This window comes from Monodon monoceros, unplaced genomic scaffold, assembly GCF_005190385.1.
Source record: "Monodon monoceros isolate NGI ecotype Baffin Bay Population unplaced genomic scaffold, NGI_Narwhal_1 Super_Scaffold_5, whole genome shotgun sequence".
Lineage (NCBI taxonomy): Eukaryota > Metazoa > Chordata > Mammalia > Artiodactyla > Monodontidae > Monodon > Monodon monoceros.
In genome coordinates this window covers 108,128,445-108,145,473 of record NW_021703782.1, presented here as the reverse complement: position 1 = coordinate 108,145,473, position 17,029 = coordinate 108,128,445, and the positions used below count along the sequence as shown (strand labels likewise).

The window sequence follows — 17,029 nt, the reverse complement described above, 5'->3', positions numbered from 1 at the left end:
TGTTGTGTTAGTGTCTGCTACACTGAATCAGTTATACACACACATATATCCATTCTCTTTTAGATTCTTTTTCCATATAGGTCATAACAGAGTATTAAGTAGAGTTCCCTGGGCTATAGGGTAGGTCCTTATTAGTTACCTATTTTATATATAGTAGTGTGTCTATGTTAAGATCTACGCCCTTAGTAAATTTCAAGTATAGATCCCCAGACCTTATTCATAATATAATTGAACGTTTCTACCCTCTGACCAACACCACCCCATTTCCTCCACCCTCTAGTCCCTGGCCACCACCATTCCTGCTCTCTGTTTCTCTGAGTGTAACTTTTTTAGATTCCACATATAACTGAGATCGTGCAGTCTTTGTCTTTCTGTGTCTGACTTATTTCACTCAAGGTCCATCCATGTTGTTGCAAATGGCAGGATTTCCTTTTCATGGCTGAACAGTCCATTGTATATATACAACACATTCCCTCTATCCATTCATCCACTGATGGACACTCTGGCTGCTTCCGTACCTTGTCTGCGGTAAGAACACTGCAATGAATATAGAAGTGCAGCTATTTCTTCAAAACCCTGATTTCACTTCCTTTGGAAAGGGAAGTGGAACTGCTGGCTCACATGGGAGTTCTATTTTTAATTTTTTTGTTTGTTTGTTTGTTTGCAATACACAGGCCTCTCACTGTTGTGGCCTCTCCCGTTGCGGAGCACAGGCCCCGGACGCGCAGGCTTAGCGGCCGTGGCTCACGGGCCCAGCCGCTCCGCGGCATGTGGGATCCTCCCGGACCGGGGCACAAACCCGTGTCCCCTGCATCGGCAGGCGGACTCTCAACCACTGCGCCACCAGGGAAGCCCTATTTTTAATTTTTTGAGGAGCCTCCATGCTCTATTCCATGCTGGCTGCACCAGTTTACATTCCCACCAGCAGTGTATACAAGGATTCCCTTTTCTCCACATCTTTGCTAACACTTGGTATCACTTAGCTTTTTGATAACAGCCGTCCTAACAGGTGTGAGGTGATAACTCACTATGGTTTTGATTTGCATTTCCCTGGTACTTAGTGACGTTGAGCACCTTTTCGTATACCTGTTTGCCATCTGTACATCTTTTTTGGAAAAACGTCTATTCAGGTCCTCTGCCCATTTTCTAATCAGGTTGTTTACTTTGTTTTATTCTGCTATTGAGTTGTATGAGTCCCTTATATATTTTGGATGTTAACCCCTTATCAGATATATGGTTTGTAATTTTTTTTCCCATTCCACAGGCTGCCTTTTCGTTATGTTGTTGGTTATGCTGTTTCCTTTGCTCTCTCTCTTTTTTGTTATTCTCTTACTTTATATTTTTATACAATTTTTAAAGGTCACACTCCATTTATAGTTATTACAAAACATTGGCAGTATTTTCCCCATGTTGTACAATACACCCTTGTAGCCTGTCTTACACCCAACAGTCTACCTCCCACTCCCCCACCTCGATATTGCCCAGCTCTTCCCTCTCCCCACTGGTAACCACTAGTTTGTTCTCTAGATCTGTGAGAAAAAATGTCTTGTCTCACTTTCACATTTCAGGGGACTGCGGCCCTGCCGAGCCTCAGCAGGGGAGAAGACAGACTCAAAGCATGTGCTCAGGCCCCATCTGGAAGCCTGTGCCTGAGGCCTCCATTTTCTAACCAGGCCTTCGAACCAAGTATTGGTATGTAGCACCCAAGTGCCGTGGGGCGCTGTCCCCTTGGGAGGCACTGGGAACCTGGAAGGGGCACAGAGACAAAGCTATGATATCAGCACTGTGTATTTTAGCCGTATTCTAAAGCACACACAGACACGCCAACACTCAGATACTCAGACACACAGAGTATGTGACCTCGGTCAATGAATATCCATTCAAATTAGATGAGCGCTGTATAACACACTGTCTCACTCTTTAAGTAGAAACATGGTACAAGTTAAAAGTGCACAGCAGAGTAGATTCTGTCATGAAAACGTAGAGCTGGATTTGAATATTAGCCATGATGGGAAGAAGACCACTTCTGCGCTAAGCTATGTCAGACTATACTTACTGATGGTGATTTCCACTTGGTTGGTGTAATCTATGGCAACTCCCATGGGCAAGGAATCATCACTCTTGTCTGTCACAGGCAGTTCAGCTCGGCTAGAATCCTCCAGCAGCCAAGATTCCCAATTACTCTGGACAAAGGAACAAGGAGAAGAAGAAAATGCCTTGTTGGTTAGAGCCTTCTCCAGCACTGCTCAACAGGAGAGAAGAAAAAAGACAGCTCACGTGGTTTAGAGTTATATGTTGACTGAGACTCTGAAATCTGGAAAAACAGTCTAAAAGCTATGAGTCCCCCAGCAAGCGAGGGGTTACTTTTCCAAGTCAACCTCTCTGTCTGTTCCTGGCATACGAAGCTCCTGCCTTGTGAATAAATAACCACTACTGTGAACACTCTCTGAAGTAGTGTCCACCACAACCAGGTAGACTCCTGAACACAGAGGGTGAATCTAATAGCTGCACTAAGCCAGTCAGTAGCTGCTCCTAGAAATCTGGGACGGGAACCAGGATCTCCAGGGGATCCCCAGTGAGGTCTTGAGCAGAGCAGCTTATAAAGCTGGCCAGATGCCCTGTGCTCACTCGACCACAGAGACAGAAGGTAACCTTAGTTCTTGTCTTCCTAGTTCCTGGTGTCAGTTCCTCACACTGGCCAATCATCCTGCCACTGGATTCCTTGAGAAACCAGCACATCTTTCCAATAAACTCCCCTTTCGTTCAAGTTTGCTCGAGTGGGATCTGTTCCTTGCAACAAATGATTCCTGGTTTTTAAAAATCTAACCTTTCAACGTTGACCAAAACTGGGCAGCATGAATCAAAGGGGAATAATGCTCAATGAGAAACAGAAAAACAAAAAAACTGCTCAGGAAAGGGAACATAATTATGCTCCATGACTTAGCTATGGAGTCAATAGTCACATTCATAATAACGTAAACAAAATGGATTCCAACTTGGAAAAACAATCTATAGACAAAATAAAGAAGGCTTGCTAATCACTACAGAACAGAATACAAACAGTATCAGCTTTGATTTTGCGAAAGACGAGACACAGATGACAACAGCTTACAGGTGGGAGTGGGGAAGGTGTGCTAAAGGCAAGGGTGGGGCGCTGACATGTTCCTCTCACAGCTCGGAAGATCAAGAGAGATGCTATATGGGAATACCTTAAGAAACGAAGGTAAAAATGATTACTTAAAGTTCAAAGATAACAAACAGAAGAAACTAAAACAGTGCTATAACCCTACTGAAAGGAAGGAGGGAGGGTTTGAAGGCCACATGTGAGCTAAATCCTCATTTGCCCTAACAGCCCAATAGTTTAACATTAATAATCAACAACTAGTGATAAAGCAAATTATTATTTAGGGATAAGGAGGTAACCATTAAAAGAAAAAGTTTACAAGTTAAAAGTGGTCCCCTTTCGTGGTTGAGAGTCCGCCTGCCGATGTAGGGGACACGGGTTTGTGCCCTGGTCTGGGAGGATACCACATGCCACGGAGTGGCTGGGCCCGTGAGCCATGGCCGCTGAGCCTGCGCGTCCGGAGCCTGTGCTCTGCGACGGGAGAGGCCACAACAGTGAGAGGCCCGCGTTAACGCAAAAAAGGTGGTCCCCTTTCGAGAACAGGACAGATCAGGACAGGATGGGCAGTGGTGATTTTTCACTTATAAGCCTTTCTCCACTATTTGATTCTTCAACCATGAACATAATTATTTTGATAAAAAGCAAAAATAAAAGTGTTTTTCAATGTGTGAATACATAAAATATTTGTGCTACTAAGAAAGTGTGACTGAAGTTAATCCAAGAGCAGCAAATCAGACTGCTGAACTCTGGCCTGTGACCCTGAGGACTACGCACTCATGGTTGGCCACCTTGCTGCCCAGAGAAGGATGGATAAATGTTGAATGACTGAAGAGGCATATGTACCTGTGCATGGGGTGCACAAAACATTTTTAAACTCAAGGTAGACTTTTAAAAAGAAAAGTTTCTGGCTGAGGAGTTGTGAGAAATGGTCAGAATGCAGATGCATTTTGCAAGTAGACCAAACATTACCTTTTGATAGATGTGAGATGTGAGAGAAAGAGAGTCAGAGGTGACACCATAATTTTTGCTTGAGCAATTGATGGAATGGAGATTAACCTACAAAGAAGGGAAAAACTTGAGGGAGGAGCAGGTATTGGGAGAAAAACAAGAGTTTAGTTACAGACAGTGTTAGTTTAAGATGCCTCTTAAAAATACAAGAGGAGTTGCCACTTAGACATTTACATATGAGATAGAAAAATACCCCTGGAATAAACTCCACTTGCTTATTGCATGTGATTCTTTTGCTTAATGCGTTATTTAATGTAGTGGTATTTAATTTGCAATGTCAAATTCTGATACACATACTACTTCATCTGTATTTTATTGGTCCACGTATTATTTTGTTTCTTTTTGCCTAGTTCACTATTTAGGGTATACCAACACCCTGTAACAAATATAGATCCAAATATGCACTAGCCAACATTACAGAAGATTTTTGGAGTTTGACTGGGTATTCAAGTTGGCAGAGTGGCTGTCCTACCAGCTTTATTCAGGGATCCAAGCTCCTCATTTGTGGCTACACAAGCCATTATTTTAGTCCTTAACCAACTCTGTATCCAGGTGACAAAGAGAAGAACAAATGGAGAAGGCCCATAGCTCCTGGTGGCCGGGCCTAGAATTAGCACAGAAACTGCTGCTCCCATTGGAATAGGTAGAACTCAGTCACGTGGCCACACCTAACACCAAGACAGTAGCAGAAAAATAGCTCATCAATTTAATGTTCAGAAGCGAAACAAATTTTAGGTCATCCTCCTGGTTTTCTTAGCAATAAGAAAAAATATTTAAAATTAGCAGAATTCTGTACTCACTTTGATTAGGTGAATAGGTAACTGACCCATATTCAAAATTCTCTGCATCCTTTTCTTATAATCCTTTACAAAATGCAGCAGAGGCACTAAAATTTGGCTCACATTTTAAATAAAACATTTTATTGATTTGGTCTCCTGTAGCTTATTAAGTTTTCATTCTCTCTTATTCTTTAAGAACAGCTCCGTATGTTTTTAGTTTGTCTCTGCCGTTATTTCTAAGTAGTCTGCAACTGTAGCTCTGAGCTTCTCTTTGACCTGCGTTATTTCAGTTAGTGACTTCATATACATGTATATATATTTGCCAGTATTTTGCAGTTTTGTTTTGATGGTTTAAAATTGTGTCATTATCCAGCTTTACTACAATGTCAGAAACAGTGCAATGTCATTTCTACATCTGACTTGATATGATCAATTTTTCAAAATGTTTTGTGGGGCTTCCCTGGTGGCACAGTGGTTGAGAATCTGCCTGCCAATGCAGGGGACATGGGTTCGAGCCCTGGTCTGGGAAGATCCCACATGCCGTGAAGCAACTGGGCCCGTGAGCCACAACTACTGAGCCTGCGCGTCTGGAGCCTGTGCTCCGCAGCAAGAGAGGCCGCGATAGTGAGAGGCCCGCGCACCGCAATGAAGAGTGGCTCCCGCTCGCCGCCAACTAGAGAAAGCCCTCACACAGAAACAAAGACCCAACACGGCAAAAATAAATAAATTAATTAATTTAAAAAAAAAATGTTTTGTGGCTTCTGGAAAAAAAAAAGTTTATTCTTGATGTGTACCCAAATTTAATACAACCATTACCTGGCCTTTACTAATTATGTAATTAAAAAAAGAAAGAAAGAAAGAAAAGCTTCCCTTTCATTGTGTCTCCTGTGTAGTCACTGTGCATAATCTACCAGAGCTCAGGAGAGCTTACCACGACAACTTCAGCCCACCCTGGCCTGCAAAGAGCACAAAGGGGAAGAAGGGAGATGGGTGCTTAACCGCACAGGTGCTTTTAGCTTTCTGGCAGTTTTCCAAAGTCAAACAGAAAGTATTTCAGATGAGTCACAATTTGGTTTGATTTGCATGTCTCTCTTCCACAGTCAAGGATGGGTTATAGTTAACCAAATAGAAGAGGCAGGTTCAAGTAATAGGAAGAAAATAAAGACGGTTGAACAGAACAAGGCAGAAAAAACCTCCTACACATCCAGGTACACTCCTACTGGAGGCTGATTACTAGTATGTTTCCACACACAGTGGATACATCCTAACCTAACAGAAGGGCTTTTGATGACATTCAAGGAACGGCTAAATCTGACACCCATGTTTGTCCAATGCAATATCCAAGCCATTTGATCCAGGGCTCTTGGTCATTTAAGCTGTGCTCTCATCCAGAAACTCATTAAAAGGGATGTGCCTTCATCTAAATCTTAACTTCAGTTAAACTCCTCCAAAATCTTTCTCAGAAAGGTATCACATAAAAGTGACGAGAGAGGCACTTACCTGGCTGCTCTGCCGAGCGAGGACACTAACTTCTGTTGAAGCCGCAGATGCTGCCAGCACTAAATCCCTGCAAAGGATAAAACCGGAAGGCCATTAAATTCAAACAGCAGCAGTTGTACCTTGACTTGAGTCACTGGTAGCATCTACAAGGCTTTCATTGGGACGTGAGGGAGAAAAGCAAGGTTTTCTACCCGGCTGAAGAAAGGTAAGAAGATTTTGGATGTAAAGCTTTATGTTTTAGTTCATAGGCTAGAGCCCTGGAGACTCAGCCAACTGCCTCCCTACTTAAGACAAAGGAGAGACACAACAGAATCAAGTCAGAGTTCCCAATAAATATAACACCCCCCTGCAGAGAGAATAATCTAATTAGAGGAACAGAAGCTTTGCTTCAAGTCATCTATCTTTCAAAGGGACACTTCTGCTCAGAGGGAACCTTCAGTATGTTCCTTAAATATCAGTATTTTCTTAAGTCATCACCGGAGTTAATGAGAAAATGGGATTTCTAAGTTTAGTATGTATTTGAGCTAAATAATTCAAGACTGGGAAAACAGAAGTAGTAGTCAGAAAGGCATTATCTAGCATGAGCTGAAAACGTTCGGGGTATCTCCAGCCTCTAGTTTCCTCCCTTACAGAAAGGAAACAAAACAGAACAAGCAGGACCAAGTGACTCAGGGGTGACCTGACAGCGAGGGCAGGTTGTACCCTCCCTGGGTACGCGGCTCACCATTCTTCAATGTAGCTGAGGTAGTAATGATGCTGCCTCTCTGTACAGCTGCCGTAGCAGGGCTCCATAAAGTTCACAAACACTTCTGGGTGCTTTTCTTCTTTTTTCTACAATGAACAGAACGAGAAAAAAAAAATCTCATGGGCGATTTTTCTTGAATCCTACACAGTTAAGAATCTCAAAAGATAAAATCATTTAAGTTTTATGAGAAAATTCATTCAAAATATATAGACACTATATAAAGGCAGCATCGAGCAGTACAAAGAACAGAAGCATTGGCCACTGACCAAACTGAATTCAAAGTTTTCTGTCACTTTAGCATGGACAGATTACTCAACCTCTCTGATAATGTTTTCTCTCATGTATGATGGACCTAAAAAACCTACATCAAAGGCTGTTGTGAGATATGAAAGGATACATATAAAGCATCTAACCCAGTCTAACACGGAACATAAGTAGTATTCAATAAATGCTAGTGTTAATATTATCCCTGGGAAAAGAAAATCTTAATAATATCTTGAAATAAGGCATCTTAATAAACTTATTTGTAAAATTCAATATTGTCAGGAACCCAAAAGAGTTAATAAAAACAAGGCACTTTTTTCTCATATCAGATTGGCAAAGATTAAAAATGGTACCATTGCATATTGACACACATATTGGGAAACTGGTAGTTCCAACCATGGTAGGAGTACAAACTGATACAACTTTTCTAAAAGATACTTCGGCAGTGTTTTCAAAAGCCTATATCAAAAGAGCATATACTGCTTGACCTAGCAAATTCATTTCCAGGTATTTATCCTAAAAAATAAACATAATCCCATTAAGTGTACATAAAAGAGTGTTAGTATTCTTTAAAACAGGGAAAAACTGAAAGCAACCTGAGTATTCAACAGTAGAGGAAGCGCTAAATAAATTGATTATCTGCCCAAAAGCAAAATTCAGATTTACTGAGGTAGAAAGGTAGTTGCAATTTACTAAGTAAAACAAGGTTGCAAAACAGAATGACTAGTGCCACTCCCACTTTTGTTAGACTTAGACTTTTATGTATGTATTTAATGTTTTTCTAGACTTTGAAAGTTAACATGATTTGGAAATATAAGCCCTGCCTCATTTGCTGTTTTTAATGCCACTGCAATTTAGGAAGACAGTGTAGATCTTATCATTCAGGTCCTTCTTTGTCCTTCAAAATGACTCACTCCCTCACTCAAATGGCTCTCCCTCAGAGGCCTTCCTTGACCACCCAAGCTAAATCACACCCCAGTCATCAACCACCCCTTACCCTGCTTTATTTCCTCCATCACCCCTATCATTCCTTGATCCGACACTTGTCTGTGGACTAGCACGTTCATCCGAATGCAAGATCCACAAAAGCAAGACTTTGCCTTGGTCGCAGCTGTATTCTCAGCTTTAAAGCACACTGTGTAGGCATTCGATAAATATCTGATGAATAAATAAGTGAACGAATTTTGAAAATCAAGGTACTTTCTTGCTTCTCTAAAACGTCTTTATCACGTTAACATCTACCACAACTCATAGTTTGCAACTTAAGCAAAGTAAGTTTTAGGACTTTTTTCACCTTGTGACTCAACAGTAGAACATGCTCTAAGTGAACACCACCATTTTGGTCCCTAGGCTCCCAGTGCAGCATTAAAATCTTACACCTCAAGTTGCACGACCACTGCCAGCAAGAAAAGGAAACTGAAGCCTAACTGCGAACTTTATTAGAAGACTTCTAAAATCCTCAAATAACAGAGACATCCTTTTCATAGACATACCGGGAGTAGAGCCATCACCACATCTGGAGCAGTTTCCAAGGTCCCGTCTGCAGCAGCATATACTATTGTGAATTCATACGTACCGATCCACAGCACATCCAGAACTGAAAGACACACATCCTAAGAAACCATCTTGTGCTTGGGATAACCCCTGTACATTATATTACCATCTCATGGATAAAAAAAAAAAAAAATCCAACTCCTATAGCTTTTAAAAAGGTCCAGATTTCACTAACTAAATACAATTTCACAAAGACTCAAGAAGCCCAAATTCATCCCAAAGTGGTATTTTTTTTTCTTCTGGTGGATTATAATCAAGGCAAATAATGAAGAATTCTAATTAAAAAATCAGGATCCATTTAATGTCATTTAGCAAGAGACACAGGTGTCTACCAGAGAATTCTTGTTACAGCGACTTAATTAGCTAACTGAAATAATGAGAGTTTTCATACAGGAGGCACCAACACTTCCCTGATCAGGTATGCAGGTACATCACATGATCTGAAATTTCTGCAATACGGACATCACCTCATTAGAGGTCAGCCCAATAAGAAAAGCAGATGTGTTACCTCTGACAGGATGATCTGCCTCATAAAATGGAGGACAAGGAATGACTTTTTTCTCCTGCAAAGTCTGAAAGAGATTTGAAAAAAAAAACACAGAGTCGAATGAAACAATCCCCAAACCAATGAAACTGTCAAATCCAATAAGTTCCCCTAGAAACCACCTACGTCTCATCTCCCCAGCCAGGAGAGAATGAATACAGAGACGAGTGGATGCCTACTTCTAGAATCCTACCCTATGGAAATACTCTCAGCAACGTGATCAATGTAGGTGATGAGGATGCTCAACGCAATACCACTCAGAGTAGCAAAACCACTCACACTGATACAGATAACCATCAATAATGGAACAGAGATATTCACATAGTGGAGTCCTATGCAGCCATTCAAAAGAATGAAGTAGCTCTATATGTAATGAGCGGGAAGAAGAAGACTCCAATACACTTTTTTTTTTTTTTTTTTTGGCCGCAGTGCGCAGCATGAGGAATCTTAGTTCCCCGATCAGGGATCGAACCTACGTCCCCTGCAGTGGAAGAGCAGAGTCCCGACCACTGGACCGCCAGGGAAGTCCCTCCAATACACTATTAAGTTAAAAAAAAAAAAAAAGCAAACAATAAAATTAAACCAACTGTATTAACTTTTTTTTTTTTTTTTTTTTTTGCGGTACGCGGGCCTCTCACTGTCGTGGCCTCTCCCGTTGCGGAGCACAGGCTCCGGACGCACAGGCTCAGCGGCCACGGCTCACGGGCCCAGCAGCTCCGCGGCATGTGGGATCTTCCCGGACCGGGGCACGAACCCGTGTCCCCTACATCGGCAAGCGGACTCTCAACCACTGCGCCACCAGGGAAGCCCTGTATTAACTTTTTACAGGCTAATGCCCTAAAAGAATATGTACCAAATGTCACATAACAACTTTGATGACACAGAAGAAACAAAACCTTAACCTCAAACCTATTCCACCACATTCACCACTCTGCAACCCCTCAGAGAACAGGAGGAATACACAACGGCACAGGCCTTGGCATTGCCTGTGAACCCCTCCTTCCCATTCGGATGTGACCAGATATATATGGATTCTTTGTCGATTTACATTGAAGAATATTCATGAATATCACCTCTGGAAGACCACAGGGAGAGCTGACCGAGTGCACATGCAACACTCTTTCCTGCATTCACTTGTGTACTGACAGATTTGTTGCAATGAGCGTAAATTACATTTTAATAGAAAAAAACAGCAAAGATACTCCCAAACCACCCCCAAAACAGTGGGTAACTTAAGCAAAAAAGTTCTGAAGTCCAAGGCAAGACTTACAGGAAGATACTGGACCACAGTTCCATTCTGTTTCCCCACTGCCAGCTGCTTTCCTTTGGGGCTCCAGCAGACTGGGTAAAGAAGAGAATGCTACCAATTAAAAACTGAATAAAATGGAGCAAACCAATGAGATCTGTACCAAAACAGCTACATAATAACCACTTCTTGTTCTTCTGTCAGTCCATGGAAGACTGTGGGATCATCCTTACTTGGCACAGTGAAAAAAGAAAGATCATTTCGATGATACAAGCCAATTGTGATTTATCACTGGGCCACTGAATCAGCTGTTAAAAATGCTTTTTCAATGGAGTACTGCCCAGAAAGCTGTAAAGTACAGAAAACTCTGTAGTCTTTAGATAAAACAAGGAGAATACAGAAGGTTCTCAAATATCAAGATGTCATTCTCTTGCTCCTGTTTGATATTTTCTAATGCTTTTCCTCAAAGGTACAAATGACTGTTTCAGAGTACGACCCTTTTAGATCAAAACAATTATTCTCAACAACACAGTTCTAAACCGGCTATACTAAAATATTTCTTTCTCCAGAAAACCCAAGCACATTCAAGTTAAATCATGTATGCTATTTGGCTTCAAGGACATTAACCATGGAAATAAAAAACACTCTCTCCACTTCTACCAAAGAACAACAAATATGACAAAAAACCCCATTTGCTTTTTTTCCAGAGATTAAATTTTAACTAGATCACCATTACCATATGTTACAGAGGAGAAGACTTTATTACTCACCAGATGTTACTCCTACTGTGGAAGGAAGAGTCGCACACACTTTCACTGTCTCTGTGATCTGTAGGACAGCAATGCTGCCATCAGCCAGGCAAACTGCCACCATGGAGGAAACGGTAGGGTTCCACTTCATATCGATCACCATGCCTCCTGCATCTTTCAGGAGCTTATGATATGCAAACGGGCGTTTCTGCTGTTTGGCCTTTTAAAACACATGCCCAGAAGCAAAAATAAATTAGTAAATTAGTAAGTACAGAGACATTTAATAGTCAAAGAAAATTACTGAATGTGCAAGTTTTCTCGAATTACGGTTCACCTTTCTCCACGACCATGAAAAACAAACGCAGCTCTGCACAACAGTCTATTTGTTACAGACAGTTTTAACACAGCTTTGAAAACGGCAATCAATCGTTATAGCATACTCAGAGGGACTCGCAACAAAGGAATACACAAACGCAAAATAATCCGTAAAGAGCAGACACTAAATAAAAATCTGGGCTCTGCTTCTTAATACTGTTGGGCCCTTGAATTTTAGAGAGCTCGCATCTTAAAATATTATACCTATTTTAACTGGTATGCAGAAACCACCAAAGGCTTCAGGATTCCAAAAGAGCTTCACTGAAGATTTGTTGTGGAAGGTTAATGAAAGATTATTGATATAAAAGGTACCCCAAACAAACAGACACACAAGAACCCCAAATACCTAAACTCCTTGGGCCTGTTTCTCTACCTATGAAATGAAGATGACAGTACCTACTGCATAAGGCCATGAAGGGTAGGCATGAATGAGAACAAGGCATGTCAAGCACTAGCACAGGGCCTGGCACAAAGTCAGTATAAACACTCAATATTATTAACTATTATCATTACTAAACGGCCTGGAATGGAAGAACACTATATTAGGAGGCCAGAGATCCAGGATGTAGGAACTTCTGACATTAACTACTAACTCTATGGCCTTGGGCAAGTCACCTAAGGGTCCCTGGGCTCTGGCTGTCTCATATATAAATGAGAAATGATAACATCCTGGGGCAGGTGGTATTATGAAATAATTTCTTGAAGTCACCTCTATCTCCAAAGATCTATGATTCTGTAATTAAGGACCTTTTAAAAACCCATATTTTAATCTAGAAAAAGGATTCAAAGGCCAACCAAGAACTTCTAGGTTATGATTCAATACCAGGAAATCTTCTTAGGTCCCTACAGTTTGCCAGCAGCTTACCTCATTTGAGAAAGTGCGAACATCAAAAAAAGCAATAATGGAACCATATTCACTGGACATCATGCACACGGAAAGTGTGAGGTTATCACAGCTCAGGGCCAGGTGATGTATCGGGAATTTCATAGGAACTAGCAAGCTTTGAACTTTATCAACTATGAAAACATAAAAAAACACAAAGCAGAAAATGGAATGCTCTAAGCATAAGCCACAAACTCTCTATTCAGGTCTATGTGAAACAATTTTTACATCTACATAAAAATATGCACACACCCTGATAACAAGTTGTACAGATAAATCGTAGCTTTCTTACAGATGTATAATGTTGCATTAAGTATCATAGGGACTCTTCCTCATCCGACCTGAGAAAACTAACTGTGGCTGTAGCCCTTGTTGAAAACAGTGCCCTGTACCGTATTTTTGCAGCAATGCTCCAAAGAGCACACATTCCCATTTGTTTGGATGGCGCTGTTGTGACAACTAAAAAGCCACGCAATGAAACTCTTCTCCCAGGGAGCTGGAACCCAAGTTCAACTGAGCATGGCACAATGGTAAGCTGTTCTTCCCTTTGAGCTCAGAGGGACAGCTCTTCAAAAGAGAAATACAATGGACCAAAGAGAACACCCAGGAGGGCTTCCAGAAGCCTACCTAGAACTTCCTCTTCTTTGGGGTCAATCTCAGGACTAACAGCAGTTTTACTACTAGAATGATTTCTTGTAAATCAAGTGACATTAGCACTTCACTCCTCTATCACGCAACACAAACCAAGGAACTTACCTATCTTATTGGGATCATCTCCAGGTTTATTCTGAATAAGAAGATTTTTAGTAGGAAAAATCTGCAACCCACTGGCTCCACCAGCGAAGACCAGGCCATACTTGTTGGACACGGCAAGCAGATTCGAGCGTTCCTTGGGCAACTCCTCGGGGGAGTCAAAGATTCTCACCTTCTTCAGGGCTCTAAACTGAAAATCCTGTGGTGCGGGGTCAAAGCAAGATCAATTCAGGGAAGACAGGAAATTAAATCACATCTGTCATTATATTTCAGTACACCCAATTCCAGTACAACAAAATATACATTACCCTGAGGGTAAGGGCTGTGTGGCTCAGTCATTTTTAAGCTTCCTGTGATATTGTGGCACCCGGTATAGTGCTTATTAGTATTTACTGAATAAATTAAATTAAAAAAAATTCTTTCATGAAGCCTTCCTTGACTAACCCAGATAACACCGATCTTTTCCTTTTCTGAATTCCTAGCTAATTTATTGTCTGAACCACCACACAAGCTGCACTTTTTTATTTACAATCTTGTCCTATTTCATGGTATGTCTTACGATACAGAGTAGTGCTTAATAAATTGTTGCTAAATATTGAAAGCATCACTCAACTACCCTGTAAGCTCAAACTACCAGTGCAGTACTCAACAAAGATACATGGAGATAATGGCCACTGAATGGTAACCGAGTCCCAAACTGGCTTACCTGCATCAGACACTAAACAAAACTCCCACCACAGAAGAGGTCAATCTCTTGGTGTTCAAGACCTATAAACATACCTAGATGCTATGAGGACATCTAAAATCAAGTCCAAACCCCTTAACACAGGCTATAAGGCCAACATGGCTTGACTCGTCCACTTCCAGAGCCTCACCCCACAATACTCTGCTTCCCTCCCACAACTGTGCCATCACCTCTGCCACATCCAGTGCCACCTCCACCCCCCACCTATTTCCAGTTTTCATTTCCGCCCATTTTCATGGTCCTTAGCCCCTCAGGGCCTGGGAGCCTTCCCCAACCTCCTGTCAATGTCTGATTCATCCAGTCTTCCATGAATTTATTGATCTACTTTCAAGGAATTTTCAGTGTGTACCACTTCTTGGTAAAAAGAGTTCCATACGTTTACCAAGCATTATGTTAAGTTATGTTTTATATATATATATATATACATTTTTTTTCTTCAATTCTAAACCTATCTTTAAGTCAAGGTTTTGGTGAAAAGAATATGAATCTCCTTTTGCTTACACTCTAAAAAGTGTAAAAGCCAAAGACAGCCTTTCTCAGCCTTCATTTGTGTCCATTTACGGTGTTTCATCCAGGATCCCTAACACACCCCACATACTAATTTCCTTGGATTCAATGTTTAATACATATTTGCTAAAAGATTAACTGAAATACTCTTAATTCCAACTGAGTATGGTGATCAGAAATCCACACGGCTTTCCAGGTCAGACCACAAAATTTTCAACCTTTTTTGTTAATTCTCATCCTGATAATCCCAAATATCCTACTTGGGTCTTGTAATCAGAAACTCAAAGGGAGGCCATCATTTTCTAAGTCTGTGGTTCTAAAACCTTTTTATCCTTCTGCTCCAGCATATGAAATATGGCACACTCTCACTGGGTTGCTCACCCTTGGCGGTGATTCTCAAGAAGAACGAGAGCATCACTATTCTAAACATGGTGTGGATTACTACTCCCTAATGCATTTCAGTGATTTCTTGTTCAAATGCCTAAAATATTCCTACAACTTATTTCCTTTCGGGTGTTTACAACCATCATTTGGATCACCTGGCCCTCTCAAGTTTCCTGACTTCAGGCTGATTTCCAGTCCCGAAACAGCCCTCCGATTCTAGTTAACTAAAGCTCTTGTAGGATAAGTGATGAACCCTGGCTCTGCACTAGGCAAGCGTGGACCGCCTTACTAGTACAGCGAGAGAGGAGGGTCTTAAAAACAGTAACAACAATCTGGTTTTCAGCCCGCTTGTCAAATGCGGCTTTGGGTAAGTTACTTCCCGAGCCTCAATTTGCTCCTCTACATTAACAAGTATTCCGCGGGGTTGCTGTGATAATTATCAGTGCCTCGCACAGTAAACGCTCAATAAACAGTAGTTAGTACCACTACTCCAATCACCACATTAAAGGGGCCAGGATAACTCAAGAGGCTCGCACAAGACCAACAGGGGACGCGGAAACCGCATTCGGTGGGGTTTTCACGCCGACTGCACTGAAGAGCTCTCCAGGACGCGGTAATGAGAATTCTGAAAGCGGCAAATTGTTCAAGCAGGAGGCGCGGGGTCGGGGGGGGGGGGGGGGGGGGTCAGCGGACATCCGAGCTTCCCGGGTCAGCGGGGCTCCAAGGCAACACCAGAACTAAGGAAGGGAGGGAGGCCCCGGCCAGTGTCTGACCTTCATCTCCCGCTCGGGGATCACGGCATCCATTTCGTCTCCCATCGCGCCGCCCTCAGCAGGTCAAAGCAGCTACCGCAGCTGCCCGCGTCCTTGCAGACACAGCCCAGGCAGCCCCCAGGCCAACTTCCTTCCCTCAGCTCTAGCGGCGCGCGGGCATGACGCACTTTCCGGCGCGCTTTGATGACATCACACGTTTCGGGCCGAGGGAGGTGGAGGGACCATCTAAAGTCGCGAGCTCTTCTGGCCGCCGCCTCCCATTGGCCGGCTCTGACAGAGTATGGGGCGTGGCCCGGCGTCTGTGCGCCTGCGCCCGGGAGCGTCCAGGTGCCGCCGCCGCGTTTTCAGGTGGAGCGCGCTTGCTTCCTGTTGGTTTCTCACACTGGGAAGTGCAGGCGCGAGTCCTCCACGTTCGTTTCGTTGAAACTTCGCGGTAGTCTTTGGATGTAGGTGGTTATTAATAGTTCCGATTTCAGAGGAGTTGGGAACTTGACAAATATTTCCAAGGGGCTGTAGCTTCTGAGAAAGGCTTTACAGGAGTGTGGAGGAAAAAGGTTCTCAGAAAGTCGGGGGGCCGGGTTCTCGCCAAGGAGACCCTTACGTGTCTGAAGGCTGAAAGGGGATATTAAAGGGCCCCAGCGATCAGCTTTGTTTACTCGTTGGAGTAACAAGCCTGGAAACTGCGCGAAACACTGCGCAAAGACATCCTAGTCACCTAGCAGTTATTGCCATTTAATTGATGAGGCAGCTGGGAGCACAGAGAAGTTAAGAAAATTCCCCAATGCCCCTCAGTCAGAAAGTGGTGAAGGCTGGATTAGAAATCAGCCTTGCTGATTGCTGGCTATTACACAGTCCTACGTAGAGATTTTTGTAGTTGAATTATAAATGCTCTAGGACAGAGATTCTTATCTTGGAACCCATGGGTCAGCTCCGGGAGGGGGGGGGTGTATTCTGCCACTTACTATTTGGTTTTCAGCAAACTGCTTATCTGCTCCAAGCCTGCTTCTCATTTATCAAACTAGGATGATATAATAGAACCTTACTCATGGGGTTGCTGTGAGGAGTAAAGGCACACAGGACACATTCAGTCGTGTCA

At 42.5% G+C, this 17,029-nt stretch overlaps 1 protein-coding gene across 9 annotated transcripts in view; it reads right to left on the bottom strand.

Moving 5' to 3' along the window:
• NUP214 (nucleoporin 214) overlaps positions 1 to 16,084 on the bottom strand; it is a 101,813-nt gene extending 85,729 nt beyond the window's left edge. For 8 of the 9 annotated variants that reach the window (XM_029201337.1, XM_029201333.1, XM_029201335.1 and 5 more), the window contains exons 1-10: positions 15,934 to 16,084; positions 13,528 to 13,723; positions 12,754 to 12,905; positions 11,535 to 11,733; positions 10,789 to 10,859; positions 9,483 to 9,546; positions 8,914 to 9,017; positions 7,136 to 7,242; positions 6,412 to 6,478; positions 2,057 to 2,183 (exon numbers count right to left, since the gene is read on the bottom strand). In XM_029201337.1, coding sequence (XP_029057170.1) covers positions 2,057 to 2,183; positions 6,412 to 6,478; positions 7,136 to 7,242; positions 8,914 to 9,017; positions 9,483 to 9,546; positions 10,789 to 10,859; positions 11,535 to 11,733; positions 12,754 to 12,905; positions 13,528 to 13,723; positions 15,934 to 15,978 — 1,132 coding nt within the window. In that variant the 5' untranslated portion in view covers positions 15,979 to 16,084. Of the gene's footprint in view, positions 1 to 2,056; positions 2,184 to 6,411; positions 6,479 to 7,135; positions 7,243 to 8,417; positions 8,526 to 8,913; positions 9,018 to 9,482; positions 9,547 to 10,788; positions 10,860 to 11,534; positions 11,734 to 12,753; positions 12,906 to 13,527; positions 13,724 to 15,933 lie in introns of those variants that run through there. The other variant, XM_029201340.1, reaches the window with a different exon arrangement.
• Positions 16,085 to 17,029: the final 945 nt, after the last annotated feature.